At 43.9% G+C, this 21702-nt stretch overlaps 1 protein-coding gene across 1 annotated transcript in view; it reads left to right on the top strand.

Moving 5' to 3' along the window:
* The window catches only part of LOC145341206 (serotransferrin-1-like), a 103143-nt gene extending 97259 nt beyond the window's left edge, over positions 1-5884 (top strand). The window contains exons 24-27 of the mRNA XM_080186129.1: positions 1117-1181; positions 3253-3437; positions 4028-4223; positions 5651-5884. Of these exons, the coding sequence (XP_080042255.1) occupies positions 1117-1181; positions 3253-3437; positions 4028-4223; positions 5651-5697 (493 nt within the window). The 3' untranslated portion in view covers positions 5698-5884. The remainder of the gene's footprint in view (positions 1-1116; positions 1182-3252; positions 3438-4027; positions 4224-5650) is intronic.
* Positions 5885-21702: the final 15818 nt, after the last annotated feature.

Genomic DNA, 21702 nt, shown 5'->3' with positions numbered 1-21702 from the left:
TACTTTTTTGACCAAAGTTTGGGTCATCTGACACAATATCACCTTATGCGACATGTTGTTAAACTTTGTTTTATATTGTTCTTGTGAAGTGCTTTGGCATGTTCTGTTGCATTAAAGGCACTATCTACACAAGAGTTATTGTTTTTAGTTGGAGAATGTTGTTGTTTCTGTGACCAATATCACTTCACTCAGACTGAACATGGAACTTTCCAGTAGGACTCAATACCTCCCTGAGCCACAATGTGATCTGGATGGGGTTTTCCTCATCATCATCTGTATAAGATGAGATATTGAGAAAAGAAGAATATATTGCAATTCTCCGTCTAAATCTGGCAATTTCTCTGTCTAAGAGCCAAAACATAAGTTTTCCTTGTAATTTAGCTCATGAATCTAGTGTTTTATTATCCAGTTTTACTCATGTAGAATGTTTTACAGAATTCGAACAATTAGCGCATCAAATCTCTTCCATCCTTCTGTCATATCAAAGTTGACATGCCCCTGAACTCCATTTAACATATTTTTCTCCACTTGTCCAATAATATCATGGTGGGACAGTAGTTAGCACTGCTGCCTCACAGCACCAGAGACTAGGATTCGTTTCCCAGCTTGGGTCACTATCTATGAGGAGTTAGCACGTTCTCCCCACCATGGGAGTTGCAGTGAGTGGAACAGAAAATTCAACAGACCATGCAAAGGTCCATTGACCTCGGGCAGGAATTTCTGGCCTTGGGTCGAGTGTGGCCGGAAAACTCCAATCCCGATGTGTGAGCTTCCAAGTTATCAAGAAGTACAAGCCATTTATTTATGATTTATTCGAGGTCGCTCGAGTTTAGTTTGATTGGGTGACTTTCTGAATCACTTCAAGGGACAGCTACTAAACAATCACATTTGTGTGAGATTGGAGTCACATATATCCTACACTGAGTAATGGCAGGATTCCTCTGAGGTTAACCAGCTGGGTTTTCATAATAGTTTGATAATTTCTTGAATTGGGACATATTTATCTGATTATATTTGTTATATGTGTCCATTAATATAACCATAACACTCTAGAGTCAAAATTGTACAAACCCTGTCATTTATTTTAGAAAGATTACTTAAGTGGATTTCTTTCAGGTGCCTGGCAGAGAAGGGTGATGTTACTTTCCTCAAACATACGACTGTCTTTGAAAACACTGATGGTATGCACGAGTTCCTGGTCCTACAATGCTGCTAGTACTCATACAGCACTTAGTAATAATCCAGCTCAGACTGGCTGTTGGCGATAAAGAAACTGACTAATAGCATCTGATAATTTAGTTCATGAATCTAGTGTTTTATTGTCCAGTTTTATTCATGTAGAATGTTTTACAGAATTCGAACAATCAGCACACCAAATCTGTTCTATTCTTCTGTCATATCAAAGTTAACATGCGCCTGAACTCCATTTAAACTGTTTTTCCCCACTTGTCCAATAATATCACGCTGGCACAGTGGTTAGCACTGCTGCCTCACAGCGCCAGGGACCAGGATTTCTTTCTTGGCTTGGGTCACTATATGTGGAGTTTGCACATTCTCCCCGTGTTTGCATAGATTTTCTCTGGGTGTTCCAGTTTCCTCTCTCAGTCTGAAAGGTGTGCTAATTAGGTGCATTGGCCATGCTAAATTCTCCCTCAGTGTACTCGAACAGGCGCCGGAGTGTGGCGATGAGGAGATTTTCCCAGTAGCTTCACTGCAGTATTAATGTAAGCCTACTTGCGACACTAATAAAAAAACTAAAACAATATCCTGTCCTATCTATCTTGAAAGCTTCAGCTTCACAACCTTTTAGGGGAGAAAATGCTACATTTCTACTTCCCCTGATGTGCTTCTTGATTTCCCTCCCAAGTAACGTTTTAATTTTAACTCTATATGCTTCTCCTTGACTTCCCACTTAAGGTGATTGTTTTTCTCTCTCCCACTGAACCCTGTTCATATTTTAAGCTCCTCAGTTGGATGACCCTCCAATCTGCTACAGATAAAATGCAAGCCATTTGTCCTCCTAATTTATCCTTCTGAATCCAGGAATGGACTAACTCCAGTGGAACAGTGTCCTGGAGATATGTCACACGTGGGATGTGGGTGCCGCTGGCTAGGAGCATTTATTGAGAAGGAAGTGGTGAGCTGCCAACTTGAACCACTGCAGTCCACATGGTGTATCCATACCCAGGGTGCTGAGTGGTTTAATACAACTGAGTGGCTTACTAGGCCATTTCAATGGGCATTTAAGATTCAACATCATTGCTATGGATCTGGCATATTTCCTTCCCTCATGGAATTTTTAATGACAATAAACAATTTATTTATTACCCTTGCTTCTGAATAAGGAGGTTATGAGTTCAAATCCCACTCTAGTGATTCGAGCCAAAAAATCTAGGCTAACTCTCATGTGCAGTACTGAGGAAGAGGGATTAGGGATAGGACAGATGTCAGAAGATGAGCTGGTGAAATTTTTCATGGTGTAAATATGTTTAATTTAGACTTAAATGTGAGGGTGCATTTAAGAAATTTTCAGACAACACGAAAATTAGCTGTGTGGTGATAATGAGCAAGAAAGCTGCTGACTGCAGTAAAATATCACTGGCCTAGTCAGGTGGGCAGAACTCTGGCAAATGGTGTTTAATCCAATGGAGTTTGGAGAGTTGTGAGGTAATACATGTTATAAAGCCTCAAACTCTCTTTCAAGTTATTCTGAAAAGTAAACAGGAATTTCAAAATGTTTGTCATTTTATTACATACCATTTTGAGGTCCTCCTTTTAGGGTTTAGCAGAAACGCTTGGGGCCTACTTTGTACCTTAGCACTATGCAGACGTCAGTTGCTCAAGGCGGGATTTTCCATTCCCACCCATTGCAGGACCAGACCTGGGGTCAATGGAACTTTTGCTGGTCTGTCAAATTTTCCATCACTCACAATGATCCCGTTGGTAGGCAGGACTGGAACATTCAGGTCTATGTGTGTTAAAGGTTTTATTCACACTACTTTAAAATGTCTGCTCCATGCTTCAGCTTGAACTTTCAGCTTCTTCTACATAACCAATCAATCAACTACAGCAAATGTCAATAGCAAACAGCTCATATAATCAAAGACAGGACAATCATACACTGCAGGTTTATTTCCAAACTGTGATGTGATAGGAAGCCTGGATAGCAATGAGGGTGAGCTACGCAGGCCAGGTATTTAATCTGTGTGCCACTGCTCTGAATATTAAATCAATCAATGTTTCATTTTCCAGGTAATTCACAGGAGGAATGGGCTGAAGGCCTCCGCTCCAGTGACTTCAGGCTTCTCTGTTTAAATGGCACTCAGGCCCCAGTGACAGATTACAAGACGTGTCATTTGACACAAGTACCAGCTCGGGCTGTTGCATCCCGTCCAGAGATGAGGGATCAAATCCTGCAGTTTTTAAAAGAGCAACAAGTGAGTATTTGTTATTTGGGGTTAATCCGCAGTTGGTGAATTTTTGGGAATTTGCTTGTACCCGTTCTATGTGATTGACTGCAATTAGTGTCAGTCTTTGGGATTGATATCAGCTCATTATAAGTGTTTTATTCGTGTGGTGTTTAATCTGACAGTACGGAGGAAGCTTTACTCTGTATCTGATTGCTGTGGTACCTGCCCTGGGAATATTTCATGGATCAGTACGAGGGAGATTTCTCAGTATCTAATCCGTGTTGTACCTGACTGCATTTAACTCTCACCTTACGGAGTAAACATGTCCCGACTCTGAACAATGTATTGCGACTTATTTAAATATAACACTGCCCAGTGATATCCATTCTCCAACATCAAAAATGAAACATGTCTGCAAATTGGAGAGAGTTACTGAGGAAAGATCAAATCCCAGCCACCAATGTGGGATGCATGCTGTGTGGGATCCCTTAGGTTAATTCAGTGCATGTTTGATGTCCATCAGTCTCTACACATCCTGATGATAGAAGATGATTCATGTGCAGGCCTTAGGAGTATGTTTTCTGTTATCATCAGTAATCCATTGCTTCCTAATGCAGCTCAAACATGGCCGTGATGGATCTGAGGTGGATGAATTCGCAATGTTCGATTCGACCAAGTTTCATAGCAAGTATCTCTTGTTCTTAGACTGGACTCAGTGTCTGGTTGAAGTGCCCACCACCACGACTTTCACACAATTACTGGATGAAGTATATGTCACAGCAATGGAAGCTCTCTACACCTGTGAACCTCCTGGTAAATAAAACTCAAACAAATATTGCAATGCAGGGCAGTGCAGAGTGATCTGGAAGCCTGGAACTCTGAATATATGGATAAAGAGACAGATTCGCCCCACCTTCTCAGACTGTTCCACCTCTTTGAATAACTAAGGATGTCAGTTAGAGGGACATTATGTTAAAGAAGGGAAGAACAAGTTTGGATGTATTCAGTGTCTGACCCATTGTCCCACCCAGTCCTAGAGTGTGATAGTACAGCATCTGACCCCCATTAACCATCAAGCACTATTTTAAAAAGTGTTGTGGAAACATAGTGAGTGAGTGGTCCAATGATTAGTGTATCACAGACTATTTTCACCTCAGCATCATGGGAACAGGACGAAACCATTTCAACCCTTTGAGCCTCTGCTGCCATTCAGTTCGATCATTGGAGCAGTCCTAATGTAAGTGTATTTGTGATACTAATAAATAAGCTTAAACTTGTAGTTCAAAATCTCAGCTCCCTTTTCCGATCTTGGTTCCCAACCCTGAACAAGCTGATTGATTACTGACCTATCAAACTCAGTTATGACATTTTCAATAGGCCCTCAGGCAGAACAGGTAGAGCATTCCAGGTCTCCACTTCCTCTTCAGTGTGGGCCATGGAACCTGGGAGCCAGTTTCCATCTTCCTATTTATGGTGAGTCACCAATGGTTAAAAAAATCCATGGAAATTGTGAATTATACACTGGCTAGGTTTTCCTCAGCACCCTTTAGTTTAAATCAGGACCTGCATTGCAAAAGCAAGAAAGTTACTTTGAACCTATATAAATACTGACTCGGTCTCAACTGGTGAATTGTGTCCACTCACCTGATGAAGGACCAGCGCTCTGAAAGCTCGTGATTCCAAAATAAACCAGGTGTTGTGAGACTTTGTAATGCGTCCATTCACATTATAGAGAGGGAGTGAAGGCTTTAGAGTGGATGGAAAAAGTTGGGGTTCTTCTCCTTGGAGTAGAGAAGGTAGGAAGGAGATTTGATAAAAGTGTTCAAAATCTTATGAAGCCTGGAGGCACAGGGAAAAATTGTTCCCAATGGTGGAAGGATTGAGAGTGAGAGGATTTCAAACCAATTACAGAAGAACTGAAAGAGATATAGAGTGGCATAGAGTGGTTAAAATTTGGTGTGCGCTACCTGAGAATATGGCAGAGACCAAATCAACCCAGGATTTCTAAAGGACAAACAGCTGAAGAGTAGAAAGTGTAGGGCTAATGTGGGAAAGGGTGGGGTGGGTTAGACTTGCAGAGAGCCTATGTGGTGATGACTATGATTCCATAATATCTTTTAATCTCTTATTTTCCCTCCATCATAAGGAAGGGATGGAAATCACAGACTGATGAGTCACAGAAGTAGAAACACCAGAATGTCCAATTATTATTGTCTCATTGAAATCTCCTTTCATTACAGATTCCCCTGAAATCTTCCACCTTGGCCGCTGCCAGGCCCAACAATGATTTGACCACAATTTCTCCATTGATCACTTAATGACTCGCCATGCAACTCAGGACATTTATTCTCCATTCTCCCTGGATGATATCAGCCGCTATTCAATGATATCCCTCAATTTCTACCGGAATTATTTGTATGTACTGAACTTATTATCAACAGACATGGATCTCATTCTGAGTTCCTTGATTGTTAAATAAACTCTTCCCCCATCAGGAATTGCAGTCCTTTTATTTTGTCATTGTGGAAATGTAGGAAGAACTATTACTTACGTGGCGAAAAACTGCAGCAGGCGACGGTGCAGAGGGACCTCGGGGTCCTTGTGCATGAGTCACAAAAACCCAGCCTGCAGGTGCAGCAGGTGGTCAGGAAGGCGAATGGGATGCTGGCCTTCATAGCGAGGGGGATTGAATATAAAAGTAGGGAGGTCTTGCTGCAGCTGTATAGGGCATTGGTGAGGCCGCAGCTGGAGTACTGTGTGCAGCTTTGGTCACCGCACTTACGCAAGGATATTTTGGCCTTGGAGGGAGTGCAGAGGAGGTTTATTAGGCTGATACCGGAGTTGAGGGGGCTGAGCTATGAGGAGAGGCTGAATAAACTAGGCTTGTACTCGTTAGAGTTTAGAAGAATGAGGGGAGATCTCATTGAGACATATAAGATGATGAATGGGATGGATAGGATAGAGGTGGAGAAACTATTCCTGCTCAGAAAGGACAGTAGGACTAGAGGGCACAGCCTCAAGATAAAGGGGGGGCGGTTTAGAATGGAGTTGAGGAGGAACTTCTTCACTCAAAGGGTGGTGAATCTCTGGAATTCTCTGCCCGTTGAAGTGGTGGAGGCTGCCTCGCTAAATATATTTAAGACGCGGGTTGATGGGTTTTTGATAAGAGAGGGGATTAAGGGTTATGGGGAGAGGGCGGGAAAGTGGAACTGAGCCACGACAGATCAGCCATGATCTTATTGAATGGCGGGGCAGGCTCGAAGGGCTAGATGGCCTACTCCTGCTCCTATTTCTTATGTTCTTATGAAATGTGATGGTGCAACGCCAGTAACACCAGATAGAAGTAGACACAGTAGGTTCCTATTCTGTATTAAACTCTGCCTTCAAATCCAGTCCCAACAGATACCACAAAGTCTCCTCTGTATGAAAGCTGTTGTGTTTACAGTCAGTCACATTCCTGTACAAAGAACAAAGAAAAGTACAGCACAAGTACAGGCCATTCGGCCCCCTCCAAATCCATGTCAATCATGATGCTCTACCTAAACAAAAAACAAAACCTTTTGCCATCACTCGGACCATATCTCTCTATTCCCATTCTATTCATGTACCCATCCAGATACATCTTAAAGTTTGCTAATGTGCTTGTTTCCACTACCTTCTCTGGTAACACGTTCCAGGCACCCACTACTCTCTGCATGAAAAACATCCCCCACGCATCTCCCTTAAACTTTTCCCCTCTCACCTTGAGTATGTATCACCTTGTAATTGACAATTAGAGTTGTATCCCTATTAGAATTCTATCCCTATTGTAATTGACAATTGGAAAAAGTTTCTTATTAACCACCCTAAATATGTCTCTCATAATTTTGTAGGCCTCCTGCGGTCTATATGTAAACAGTATGTTTAAACTGCTTCAGTAAAGAACCATCATAAAGCGCACTTGAGGAATCCCTCCTACGGGGGAAATCCCTCTTACAGGGGAAATCCCTCATATGGGGAAACTCCTCTCATGGGGAAACTCCTCACATTGGAATCTCTTGGAAAGGTGTGTTTTGGGTGCAAACATGTTTTAAAAATGACAACCTGACTTGTGAATTTAATATAGGCATGTTGTGGAGTGAATAATTTTCTTGCTCTCCAGTGGCAAATTTCTAATTTAAATATTTTAATGAAGTTGCAAGCTTCAAATTTTGGCAGTGTTTGAAACCTCTGGTTCCAAGCTCAAGAAGAGAAGAAAAAAGGGTTTGATATGGCAGCGAAGTGCTTTTCCAACACTGTTTGTGGGTCTAGACGGGCAAAAGCGCTTCTCCCCATGCCCTTATCCACATCAACGGGGACGAAGGGTCGAGTTAAGTGTCTAGATCACCAACAACCTAACCTGGTCCCCCCATGCCAACACTATAGTTAAGAAAACCCATCAATGCTTCTACTTTCTCAGAAGACTAATGAAATTTGACATGTCAGCTACGACTCTCACCAACTTTTGCAGGTGCACCATAGAAAGCATTCTTTCTGGTTGTATCACAGCTTGGTATGGCTCCTGCTCTGCCCAATACTGCAAGAAACTACAAAAGGTCATGAATGTAGCCCAAACCATCATGCAAGCAGCCTCCCATCCATTGACTCTGTCCACATTTCCTGCTACTTCAACAAAGTAGCCAGCATAATTAAGGACCCCACAGATCCCCGACATTCTCTCTCCACCTTCTTCCATCGGAAAAAGGATACAAAAGTCTGAGGCCATGTACCAACTGACTCAGGGACAGTATGTTCCCTGCTGCTATCAGGCTTTTAAATGGACATACCTTGCATTAAGTTGATCTTTCTCTACACCCTAGCTATGACTGTAACACTACATTCTGCACCCTCTCGTTTCTATCCCTATGAATGGTATGTTTTGTGTATAGCACACAAGAAACAATACTTTTCACTGTATGTTGATACATGTGACAATAATAAATCAAATCAAATCAAAATCCCCACCCCTCCCCATCAGTCTCTCAAACTAACCTGAATGCCTCTCTCCATGTGCGTGATCCCTCCTCACATGCCCCAACTTCATCAACTGCAAAACATCCCGGGCACACCCAACAGTTGACTCCCAGACAAACACCCCAAAGAGCCCTTGTCCCCCTGAACAGCACTAACTGCCACAAAGATACAACTGCCATAATAGATTAAATCATTCGCAACCCCTAAAATAGACCAGCTCCGCCAAACAGAGTGAAGCCCCAAACTCACCCCACCGGACAGACCCAAACTCTCCACCCAGGGAGACCCAACACCCTCCCCACCCAGACAGACCCAAACTCTCCACCCAGACAGGCCCAAACTCACCCCACCGGACAGACCCAAACCCTCCACTCAGACAGACCCAAACTCTCCACCCAGGGAGACCCAACAACCCCCCCCCCCCCCACACCTGGACAAACCCATCACCCTCTCCATCCGGACAGAACCAAACCCTCCCCACCCAGATAGATACAACACCCTCCCCACTCAGACAGACTCAACACTTTCCCAGTACAGACAGACTCAAAACCTTCCCCACCCGAAAAGACGCAACACCCTCCCCACCCAGACAAACCCAATACCCTCCCCAACCAGACAGACGCAACACCCACCACACCCAACAGACCCAAAACCCTCCCCAGCCAGACAGACCCAACAACCTCCCCACCTGAACAGATGCAACACACTCCCCACCCGGATAGACCCAACACCCACCCCACCCGGACAGACTCAAACCCTCCCCATTCTGACAGACTCAAACCTCTCCAAACCCGGACAGGCCCAAACCCTCCCCACCCACACAGACCCAACACCCTCCCCACCCACACAGACCCAACACCCTCCCAACCCAGACAGACCCAACACCCTCTTTCTAACAGAGACACCCACCTAATGCATGTATGTATTAATTTATTGTCACAAGTAGGCTTGCCTTAACACTGCAATGAAGTTACTGTGAAAATCCCCGAGTCGCCACACTCCGGCGCCTGTTCAGGTACACTGAGGCAGAATTTAGCATGGCCAATGCACCTAACCAGCATGTCTTGCGGACTGTAGAAGGAAACCAGAGCACCCAGAGGAAACTTACACAGACACAGGGAGAACGTGCAAACTCCAGTGACCCAAGCCGGGAATCGAATCCAGGTCTCTGGCACTGTAAGGCAGTAGTGTTAACCACTGTGCCGCCGTGCCGTCCTGTGTAGCTGACTTTCTGAACAGGAAGAGCAAGTTTCAGTGACATCCTGATATTTCTGAATTGACTCCCAAGTGTATCACTTTGATGTTTGGTTGTGGGCTGTGTCCTGTAGCTTAGCTGTTTTCAGTTTAGGTTTACAGTAACCATCACCAGCCACAGGGGAGTATAAAGAGTGACAGTAAAACAGAAAGGATATTAGATTGTCGATCCCCAGAATGGAGGCAATCCATTAAGATCACAATTCCGTCACATGATTGGAAACTTGTGTTCTTGTGAAGTTTACTATCTTTTAATGATTGAAGGAGTTTTATTCTTAATATAATAAATCCTTTTAACAAGTTGTAAAGCACAAATTGACTGGAAATGACTGTTGATGGTTATTGTTAGGGAATGGTTAAAATGTTCAATTCTTTTTATTAATGGGAGGTTGCTATTCTGCTTATTTTAACTTTACTCTGATCTCCATATTATGAAAGGATATAGAGGTAGTGAAGAAGGGGCAAAAAAGATTGACAAGGATGATGCCAGAACTGAAAGGTTTAATTATCATGAAAGACCAAATGGACTGGAGCTCTTTCCTCTCAAATACTGAGGAAAGAAACTGAGCGAAGTTTTAATATGGTCGTAACAGAGAAAATGTTTCCACTTAAGGGAATTCCAAACCCATGGATAGTGAATAGAAGATCAGCAAAAATACATCCAATAAAGAGTTCTAGAGGAATTCCTTTACCCTGAGAATCATTAGAGTATAAACTTGCTAGTAGTTGGGGGCAACAGTATTGATGCATTTAAGAGGAAGCTACATAAATGCTCATGAGGGAAAGGAATAAGTGGATTTTTTAAATTCATTGATGGGATGTGGCCAAACCCAGCTAGGCCAGCATTTATTGTACATCCTTAATTATCCTTGAGAAGGTGGTGGTGAGTTGCCTTCTTGAACTGCTGCAGTCCATGTGGTGTTGTGTTAGGGAATGAGTTTCAGGATTTTGATCCATGACAGTGAAGGAACAGTGACACATTTCTGAATCAAGGTGCTGTGTGTGGTTTAAAGGGAAATTTGCCGGTAGTGGTGTTCCCATGTGTCTGCTGCACTTGTCCTTCTAGGTGGTATCTGTTGTGGGTTGATAAGGTGCTGTCTTAGGAGTCTTAGTGCATTTTGTAGATAATGCACACAGCTGCTGCTGTGCATTGGTGGTGGAGAGAGTGAATGTTTGTAGACGTGGTACCAATCAAATGGCTTGCTTTGTCCTGGATGGTGTCAAGCTTCTTGCTGAAGCAGCACTTCTCCAGGCAAGTAGAGGATTTTTCATCACATTCCTGACTTGTGCCTTGTAGATGGCGAACAGGCTTTGGGGAGTCAGAAGGTGAGTTACTCATCACAGGATTCTTAGCCTCTGACCTGCTGTTATAGCCACTGTGTTTATGTGGCTAGTCCAGTTTCTGATCAATGGTAACCCCCAGGATGCTGACCATGAGGCATTCAGTGATGGTAATGTCACTGAATGTCAAGGGGCAATGATGAAATTCTCTGCTGTTGGAGATGGTCATGGCCTGGCACTTCTGTGGAATTTTCCTGCTGTTCCCATCAACGGGATCTTCTGGTCTGAGGGGTGGGGTGGCAGAGGGCAGGCCATACAATGGGAAATTCCATTGACAACAGTGGGACTAGACAATCCCGCCCCGCTGACCAACAGCAGGCTCCTCCACCACCACAAAACACTCTGCAGGGGGCATAGAAAATCTCGTCCCTTGTGTGGTGTGAATGTAACTTGCTGCTTCTCAGCCTAAGCCTGGATAGTGTCCAGATCTTGTTGCATTTGAACATGGACTGCTTCACTATCTGAGATCGTAAATGATACTGAACATTGTGCAGTCATCAGCGAACAACCCCATTTATGAACTTGTGATGGAAGAAAGATCACTGGTGAAGCAGCTGAAGATGGTTGGGCCTAGGATATTATCCATGCAGATAAGGTTAGTTGAAGAGCAGAGGGAGGAGGCCTGTGTGGGTCATAAACAGCAGGAGAGGCCTATTAGGCTGAACAATCTGTTTTTGTGTTTTAAAATTCCTTACAATTCTATACAAATTGCATCAAAATCTGCAAAGCTACCCACCTTTTCATTTTCTAAGCCTCTAAAGAGACATTTTGTTCCAAGAGCAGAAATACACAAACTAAATTGGCAAAAAATGAAAAGCTACAGAGAAATCAAGTCTCAGACTCTGCTTTGAAAATAAATTCCACAGATTCAGCACTCTTGTGCCCTTGCAGAAATTTCTAAACTCACTATTGGCACAAATGCATTTTAATTAAAAGGCATTTTTTTTCCATCAGGAATAAACGTGATTGAACATTGGGTTTTGGTCATGACCTTGCTGTTGTGCCATTACATTCCTATCCCACATCTTCACTGCAAACTGCGGGAAAATGGCAATGTTAAGAGATCACCAGAGATATTCTGGAGGCGGTCAGGTTTTATTCAGCTGGAGTGATGCTGTTGGTCAGTTTGGATGTCGGCGTTGACCAATCTCTGACCACAGACAGCCTCTCTATCCGCTAACAAGAGGAATGAGAGCAGAAATATTAAGGGTGCTGCAAGTTCAAAGTCGGCCATTCGATGGTGCTAAACACCCACACATCTCAGTATGACAGTGGCATCGATTTTATTTTCAGTGGAGAGAGAATTGCTAAGCTACTGACAGCAAAGTCACTCGCTAACAATGGATTTCAGTTCTCTAATGCTTAATCCCACCAAGGGGATTGACTAAAGCTCGCCACTACTTCCTAAAGGACAACTCGAATGCACTGGCTTTGCCAGCAACACTCACGATTCATGATTAAATAAAAACATTTAAAAAAACACGAGTGATAAGAGATAGAAAACGAAAGATTCACAAACAGGGAGGGAGTGAGGACTAACTGTAGATACAGAAAGGCAGTGATGCTTACAATATTCCCTCAGATGCATCTTCATGGTCACAGTAACAGAAGTTTTAGTTGCATCATTCTGTCCACAAATAACTTTACCCATCTTCTTGGATCTGTCAGCCTGCATCTCCTTGAGACCGTTCAACACTCAAATTGCGTCAATCTGACTAATGCAAATGATTGATTCAAATGTTTGCTTTCAGAAGTTGCTGAAGTTGAACTGGAGTTGCCATCTCATAGCATTATAAAATAGTGGATTGGTTACAGCACAGAATAAGGCCATTCAGCCTATCTTCGGTGTGCAGGTATGCAACAGCAACACAACTCACCCACATTTTCCACATAGACTTGCAAATCTTTGCTTTTAGGAGTTATCAATCCCTTTTCAACAGGCATGGTTGAATCTTTCTCCACCTCCTTTTCTAACTGCACATTCCGGATCTAGAAGGGGCAACATGGTGGCACAGTAATTGGCACCATGGTCTCACAGTGCCAGGGGCCTGGGCTTGATTCCTCGCTTGGGTCACTGTCTGTGTGGAGTTTGCACATTCTCCCGTGTCTGTGTGGATTTCCTCTGAGTGCTCTGGTTTCCTTTCACTGATGTGGGTATGCCGGCGTTGGACTGGCGTAAACACAGTAAAAAGTCTGACAACACCAGGTTTTAGTCCAACCTATTTATTTGATAATATACTCACAAGCTTTCGGGGTTAGTCCCTTCGTCACCTGACGAAGGGACTAACCCCGAAAGCTTGTGAGTATATTATCAAATAAATAGGTTGGACTAAAACCTGGTGTTGTCAGACTTTTTACTTCCTTTCACTGTCCAGAGCTGTGCAGGTTAGGTTGATTGGCCATGCTAAATTGACTCTTAGTGTCAGGGAGTTAGCAAGGTAAAATGCATGGGGTTATGGGGAAAGAGCCTGGGTGGGATGGTGGTCGGTGCAGACCCGATGGGCTGAATGGCCTTCTTCTGCTCTGTAGGATTCTATCCAAAGTACCTGCTGTGTAAAATGCATTTTTATATTGTGTCTGTGGTAGCACGGTCCCTTTAAGGGGTGATTGTCCACAATCACCTGACCTGCCCAGGGCCTATTGGTGGAAGCACGCAAACCTGGGCCAATGGGAGGAAAGTGCGTGAGTCTGGGGAGCAAGGGGACCCTCAGTGTGAGCCTGGGAGTCAAACAGTAAAGATCTGTATTGTAGTCACTGTGCCTGTATGAAGTTTTATCCTGTTATAGTTTAAATAAATCATTCTGTGATTACAGCAGCCTCCTCACCAATACCTCATGCCGTTACAGTTTCAATGCCTTAGCTCTGTGATCTCTAGTTCTTAACCATTCTGTCTTTGGAAGTTTCTCTCTATCTGCTTTTTCTGAACCTCTCATGATTTTGAATGTCTCCATCAAGTCTCCTCACAGCCTTCTCTTCTCCAAGAACAACCCCAGCTTCTCCAATCTGTCCACATGACTGGAGACAACAAAGAACAAAGAACAAAAACAGCCCGGGAAACAGGCCCTTCAGCCCAACAAGCCTGCGCCGCCATTTTAACATTACCAGTCCCCCCTCCACCCATGACCCTTATCTATGCTTATGGCATTCCACATTGAGGGAAACTAATTTAGGGACAATTTATTCCTGCCAATCAGCCTAATAGCATATCTTTGGGGTGTGGGAGGAAACCGGAGCACCCGGAGAAAACCCACGCAAGCATGGGGAGAATGCGCAAACTCCCACAGACACTGGCCCAAATCCATGTGTCTGCACAGCAATCAGCGATAGTCACTGAGCTGTCATCTTGCCCAGTATCTGGTCCAGTTTAAGCACACACTAACGACATGAAGCACTAGGCTACTCTCAAATATCCAAGAGCAGCCCTAGTACGACCCATTGCGTGTATGCCCCTCATTGGACAACAAGGCGAACCGACTTAAAACCTGTGAATTTAAAGAGAAAAGAGAAAAACATTAGTACCACCCTTAGCACCAATCTCATCAATCTTTTCTGAACTGTCTGTAAAGCCTTCACATCCTTCCAGGAGCGTGGTCTCCAGAAAAGAACTTAATGCCCCTGTTGAGGCCAAATGTGTGTTTCACAAAAACTCACCACAGCTTCTTTCCTTTTATAATCTGTGCCTCTATTTACAAAGCTCAAGGTCTGATCAGCCTTATTAATTGGTTTCTCAACTAGCCGTGCCACTTTCACTGACTAGTGCTTATATACCTCCAGCTCCATCTGCTCCTGAACCTACTTCAGAATTGTATCCTTTATTTTTTATTCTCTCGTCTCATTCTCCTTGCCAAAATTAATCACTTCACACTTCTCTGTAATAAATTCCACCTGCCATGTGTCCGTCCACTCCACTGGCTTCTCTACGACCTCTCAAAGTGTTGATACTGAGCCATTTACACTCAACTCTAGGTCATTAATTTACATTAAGAAAAGGAGTGGCCCCAGTACTGATTCCTGGGAAACCCTACTTTAGAAAGCAAATATTCACCATGTCCTCTGCTTCCTTTCATTCTGCTATTTTTGTATCTACTGCTGCCACTCTCCCTTTGGACTTTAATTTTGCTGGCAAGTCTATTATTCCACATTTTATTAAATGTCGTTTGGAAGTCCACAAATACCACATCAACTACAATACCCTCATCAACCTTCCCCATTACTTGATCACAACTTGCCTTCATCAAATACATTTTGGGGGCGATTTTACTGGCTCGCCATGCAGGTCGATCGGTGTGGTGAGCCGGGAGGATCACAGGAGAGGCAGAAAACTGGGTTTGTGCTCAGTTTCTCGCCTCTCGCAATAATGGCACTGGATTGCTGGTGTGATCAGTCTGACAACAAGGAAGGGCATGAGGCTAATTTAAATATTAATTTAAATATTATTAATAAACCCGGCACAGAATCATCCGGGCTCACTTGCCTTAATAGCTACAGCAGTGTAGGTCCCTATCAGTAAGGATCACCTATGGTTCCCAGCAACAGGAACCTGATGTGATGGCCTTGCCTGTGGGACCGGAGGCCATTGAAGCCCCCTAGTTGTCAGAGGCAGGGGTGGGGCCTAAGGGGAGGAGCCAGGACCTGAAGGGGAGGTGTGCTCTTTGCAATCAGGGATTGTCAAGGCAGCAATCGGCTGGGGGCTGTGTGAATGGGGTGGCAATCAACCTGTGGAGAAGTGAACGGGGCCCACAGTTGGGGGGACCCTTGATTGGAGGGGTGGGGGTGAACTCTGGGGTTGGGGGGAGTGTCAGATTCCCAGTGCACTAATTGTGTAAATTTACACAGTGCCCTAAGAGATCATGCACATGCATAATGGCGCCCTCTAGCAGTCAGCAGCCAGCTTCCCAGTACAAATAGATTCCATCCACTCCCCCTACTGGTGCGAATCATACTTTGGGACAAATTTTCCCATTCTGTTGCCATGGAAAATGTAGTGGGCAAGGGACAGACCATGGAAAGGTCTGTTGACCTTGGGAGGAATTTTCTGGTTTTGGGATGAGAGTGGCCAGAAAATCCTTTTTCTCTAAGTGGCATAAGATTTGACTTTTTCTCTCACCGAATAAATGGGCGCAATTCTTTCCCATTTTCATGTTCATTTGGCACTTAGGGTTTTCTTAGCAAATCGCCCCTTTAGCTTTCTTTAACTAATTCGCACGTGTGCAAGTCAAGATTAATTTCAACAACAAACAAGGAGCAGGCTGTTCAGCCCCTCATGTCTGCTCCGCCATTTAAGAAAACCGTGACTGATCTGATAGAAACCTCAGATCTGCATCCCACATACCCCCAGTGACGTGTCACCCCTTTGCTTAGCAATAATCTATCCACCTCTGCCTTAAAAATATCCAAAGACTCTGCTTCCACCACCTTTTCAGGCAGAAACAGCCTCTCCTCATCCATCTCATCAAGACCCCTCAGGATAGTATATATTTCAATCAAACTGCCTCTTACTCTTCTAAACTCCAGAGGACACAAGCCCTGCCTGTCCAGCCTTTCCTCATAAGACAACCTACCCATTCCAGGTATTAATCTGGTAAACCCTCTGTGAACTGCTTCCATTGCATTTACATCCTTCCTCCTGTTCAGTATACATTGAGGAATAGAAGGCTGTGGGGAAACGGCACAGAAAAGAAGCTGAGGCCAGCACAGATCAGCCATGGTCATATTGAATAGTGGGACAGCTTGAAGGGCCTGAAGTGGCCACTTCTTGTTTCTATTTCATGTGCTATTAAGCAAGATGACCAATACTGTACACAGTATACCAAGTGTGGTCTCATTGGTGTATCATACAACTGAAGCATAAACTTCCTACTTATGTATTCAGTTCTCTTCACTATAAATGATAACATTTTATTCACTTTCTTAATTACTTGCTGTACCTGCAGATTAACCTTTTGTGATTTATGCATTAAGACACCCAGATCCTCCTGCATCTCAGAGTTCTGCAATCTCTCACCAATTCGATAAAATGTTTCTCTTTTAATCTTCCTGCCAAATTGAACGATGTTATATTCTCCCACATTATAATTTTGTCCTGAATTATCATTTCTAAAAGTGCTCCTATTACCAAAGTAAATTGGCTGGCCTGTAGTTGCTAAATATATCCTTACACCCATTCCTTTGCGCAATGGTGTAACTTTTGCAATCCTCCAGTCCTTTGACACTATCTCTATGTCTTAGAAAGATTGGAAGATTATGACTAATACCTTCACAATTTCCACCCCTACTTCCCTCTGCTTTCTTAGATTTATCTGACCTTGTTCTGGTAATTTATCAACCATAAGTACCGCCCTTTCTAACATCACCAGCTTTTCAAACATGTACCCATTCAGTGGGCTGATTTTTACATTTTATTATTTATATGGCAAGAGAAGACATTTGGATTCTGTTTTATGGTAGCTGCCAGTCTCTTCTCATACTCCCTTTTTTGCACTCTTATTTACTTTCTCACTTTCCCCTGAACTTCTTATATTCAACATCATTCACACTTGCAGACATCTACTGTAACTCAATCTAGTTTTTCTTAATCTTATTGTCTATCTCTCTCATCATCCAGTAAACTCTGTCCTTGTTTACCCTCACTTTTTCCCTCTTGAAAATGTACTTCGACTATACCCCAACCATTTTATCTTTAAAAATGGCACATAATTTGAGTAAATCTTTTGCCTGCCAATCTTTGATTCCAATTTGCCCAAACTATCCAAATTACTTCTATAAACTGACAGTTAGTAAAAGGGTAGTAGGAAGGGGTTGATAAAGGAAAAACAAAGACATTTATGTATGGAGACAGGGAGCATAGGTGAGGTACTGAATGAATGTTCCACATCTGTCTTTACCAAGGAGGAAAATGCTGCCAAAGTCAGTGAAAGACGAAATAGTTGAGATACTGGGACACGTGTGTTCCTAACACACAGAATTTTGCCTTCCAATAAGGTATTTTTATTCTGGCTTTTTCCTTGTTCTTGGCCACAGTTAATCTAACCTTTATTACCATAAGATATCAAATAGGTTGTCAAATAGGAGGCAGAGAGTGGGGGTCAATGGGTGCTATTCGGATTGGCGGATGGTGACTAGTGGGGTGCCCCAGGGGTCGGTGCTGGGGCCTCAGCTATTTACCATTTATATAGATGATCTGGAGGAGGGAACCGAGTGCAGGGTGTCGAAATTTGCTGATGACACCAAGATTGGGGGAACGGCAAATTGTGCGGAGGGTGTGGAGAGTCTGCAGAAGGATCTAGATAGGCTGGGCGAATGGGCCAGGAAATGGCAAATGGAATTTAATGTTGGCAAGTGTGAGGTGGTCCACTTTGGTAGGAAGAATGGTAGGAAGGACTATTACTTACGTGGCGAAAAACTGCAGCAGGCGACGGTGCAGAGGGACCTCGGGGTCCTTGTGCATGAATCGCAAAAACCCAGCTTGCAGGTGCAGCAGGTGGTCAGGAAGGCGAATGGGATGCTGGCCTTCATAGCGAGGGGGATTGAATATAAAAGTAGGGAGGTCTTGCTGCAGCTGTATAGGGCATTGGTGAGGCCGCAGCTGGAGTACTGTGTGCAGTTTTGGGCGCCGCACCTGCGCAAGGATATTTTGGCCCTGGAGGGAGTGCAGAGGAGGTTTACTAGGCTGATACCGGAGTTGAGGGGATTGAGCTATGAGGAGAGGCTGAATAAACTAGGCTTGTACTCGTTAGAGTTTAGAAGAATGAGGGGAGATCTCATTGAGACGTATAAGATGATGAATGGGATGGATAGGATAGAGGTGGAGAGACTCTTCCCGCTCAAAAAAGACAGTAGGACTAGGGGGCACAGCCTCAAGATTAAGGGGAGGCGGTTTAGAACGGAGTTGAGGAGGAACTTCTTCACTCAAAGGGTGGTGAATCTCTGGAATTCTCTGCCCGTTGAAGTGGTGGAGGCTGCCTCGCTAAATATTTTTAAGAAGCGGGTTGATGGGTTTTTGATAGGAGAAGGGATTAAGGGTTATGGGGAGAGGGCGGGAAAGTGGAACTGAGCCACGACAGATCAGCCATGATCTTATTGAATGGCGGGGCAGGCTCGAAGGGCTAGATGGCCTACTCCTGCTCCTATTTCTTATGTTCTTATGTTCTTAAGATATAGGTGCAGAAATAGGCCACTTGGCCCATCAAGAGTAAATTTGGGCGTTGGGCCTTTAATGCGATCTGCACCTGAATCCAAGCAGATTGCGGCTTTACCGATTTGGGCATTTAATGAACTGCGTGCCCAACTTTCCCACCAAATCCCATTTTACCTTCTTCTGTCCATTTTGGATCTGCTTTGTAAGCGACCTGCTAAATAAAAATCCGAAGCTGATTTTTAATCTTACCCCGAGGTAAGATCATCCTCGGGGGGGAGGAGGAGTTAACTTAAGACAATCTGAACTAAGACTCCCACATCCTCTACTTGCGAGGCCGATTTAAGGGTCCTATGGACCTGGACCCCAAGGTCCTTCTGATCCTCTACACTGCTAAGAGTCTTACCCTTGATATTATACTCCTTCATTCTGTTTGACCTGCCAAAATGGACCACTACACATTTATCCAGGTTGAAGTCCATCTGCCACTTCCCCACCCAGTCTTGTATCCTACCTATGTCACACTGCAACTTCTGACATCCCTCCAAGCTATCCACAACACCACCAACCTTCATGTCATCAGCAAACTTACAGCAAGGGTCCTAGAACAGATCCCTGCGGCACTCCACTGGTGACTGACCTCCAAGCAGAAAAAGACCCATCCACAACCACTCCCTGCCTTCTGCAGGCAAGACAGTTCTGGATCCACAACGCAACAGCTCCTTGGATCCCGTGCCCTCTCACTTTCTCAAGAAGTCTTGCATGGGGGACCTTATCGAACGCCTTGCTGAAGTCCATATAAACCATATCTACCGCTCTTCCTTCGTCAATGTGTTTAGTCACATTTTCAAAGAACTCAACCAGGCTTGTGAGGCACAATCTGCCTTTGACAAAGCCGTGCTGACTACTATTGAGCATACTAAACTTCTCTAAATGTTCATAAATCCTGTCCCTCAGAATCTTCTCCATCAACTTACCAACCACTGAGATTAGACTCACCGGTCAGTAATTTCCTAGACTGTCCCTATTCCCTTTCTTGAATATAGGAACCACATTCGCAATCCTCCAATCCTCTGGAACCTCTCCCATCTCCATCGGCAACGCAAAGAAACGTGCTGCTAAATCATGTACTTAGCTGCTAAAATCTTCTATGTTTAGAAGCTGAGATCTCAGGTGGAGAATGACTTCATCCAGCTCCAGATGAGCTTTTTCTCACTCCAACAAACTGCAAGTACAGGAACAGAAAGGATTTGATGTGTTGGTTGTTATGACAACACTGAAGAACACAGGGGATCATCAATGGATTTCCCCGTGGGCTTCATGGAGTACAAACTTCCTTACTGAGCGAGCCAAGGCTCACCCAATGGAAAGTAAGCTGCAGGGGGTTAAAGCCCATTGCTTCAACCTAGGCTGGTATTCTGTAGGTCCCTGAGTATTAACTTGCATGGCTGTAGGCCACAGGTGAGGCTCTTACTTGCGTTATCAATAAAAGGTTTTTGGTGATGTAAGATTGGCCTTGGTGGAATTATTGCATTGATTATAAAATCTGGTTTTGATAAATAGTGGACCAAAAAGAACAAAAAGGAAAAATAATTCAATACTGTAGTCCCAATCGCTCTTAACCATTGTCACCATATCTGAATATCAGTTGGAAATCAAAAATCACAAGAGATTGTTAAAAAATGCCACTTGCAGAATGAAACTAACTAAGCAAGTGACTCCGAATGGTAGCATAACTGCTAAATGGCAAGTTCTTCTCATTGGATCCTGATTCATAATCCTGACGAAGAATGAAGCTGTGAAGGAGAGGTCAGGAGAGAATGATTGTCCTTGACGGCCTGACAGCATTTGACAGAGTACAGCATCAAGGAGTCTGAGGAAAACTGAAACCAACAGGATTCGGCGGCAAACTCTTTGCTGTTTAGAGTCATACAAAGAAGATGGTTATGGTTATTGGAGGTCAATCATCTCAGTTCTGGATATTTCTGCTGGAGTCCCTCAGGTATGTGTCTTAGGCCCAACTATCTTCAGCTGCTTTATCAATGACCTTCCCTCCATCAGAAGATGTTCATTGCTGACTGCACAATGTTTCATCACCATTCACAACTCCTCAGACACTGAAGCAGTCCATGTCCAAATGCAGCAAGATCTGGACAATATCCAGGCTTGGGCTGATAAGTAACAAGCAATATTCACACCACATAAGTGCCAGGCAGCAACCATCTTCAACAAGAGAGAATCTAATCATCATCCTTTGACATTCAATAGCATTACCATTGCTGAATCCCTCACTATCAACATTCTAAGGGTTACCATTGACCAGAAACTGAACTGGGCCAGCCATATACATACTATGGCTATTGGAGCAGATCAGAGGTGGGGAATCATGCAGCAAGTAACTCAATTCCAGACTCCTCGAAGTATGTCCACCAACTACAAGGAACAAGTCAAGAGGGTGATAAAATTCTCTCCACTTGCTTAGATGAGTACAGCTCCAACAACACTCAAGAAGTTTGGCACCATTCAGGATAATGCAGTCCACTTGATTGGCACCATGTCCACAAACATTCA

Source organism: Carcharhinus amblyrhynchos, chromosome 3, assembly GCF_965287045.1.
Source record: "Carcharhinus amblyrhynchos chromosome 3, sCarAmb.v2.hapA, whole genome shotgun sequence".
In the NCBI taxonomy this organism is placed as follows: domain Eukaryota; kingdom Metazoa; phylum Chordata; class Chondrichthyes; order Carcharhiniformes; family Carcharhinidae; genus Carcharhinus; species Carcharhinus amblyrhynchos.
This window is presented reverse-complemented; position numbering and strand designations above follow the sequence as displayed.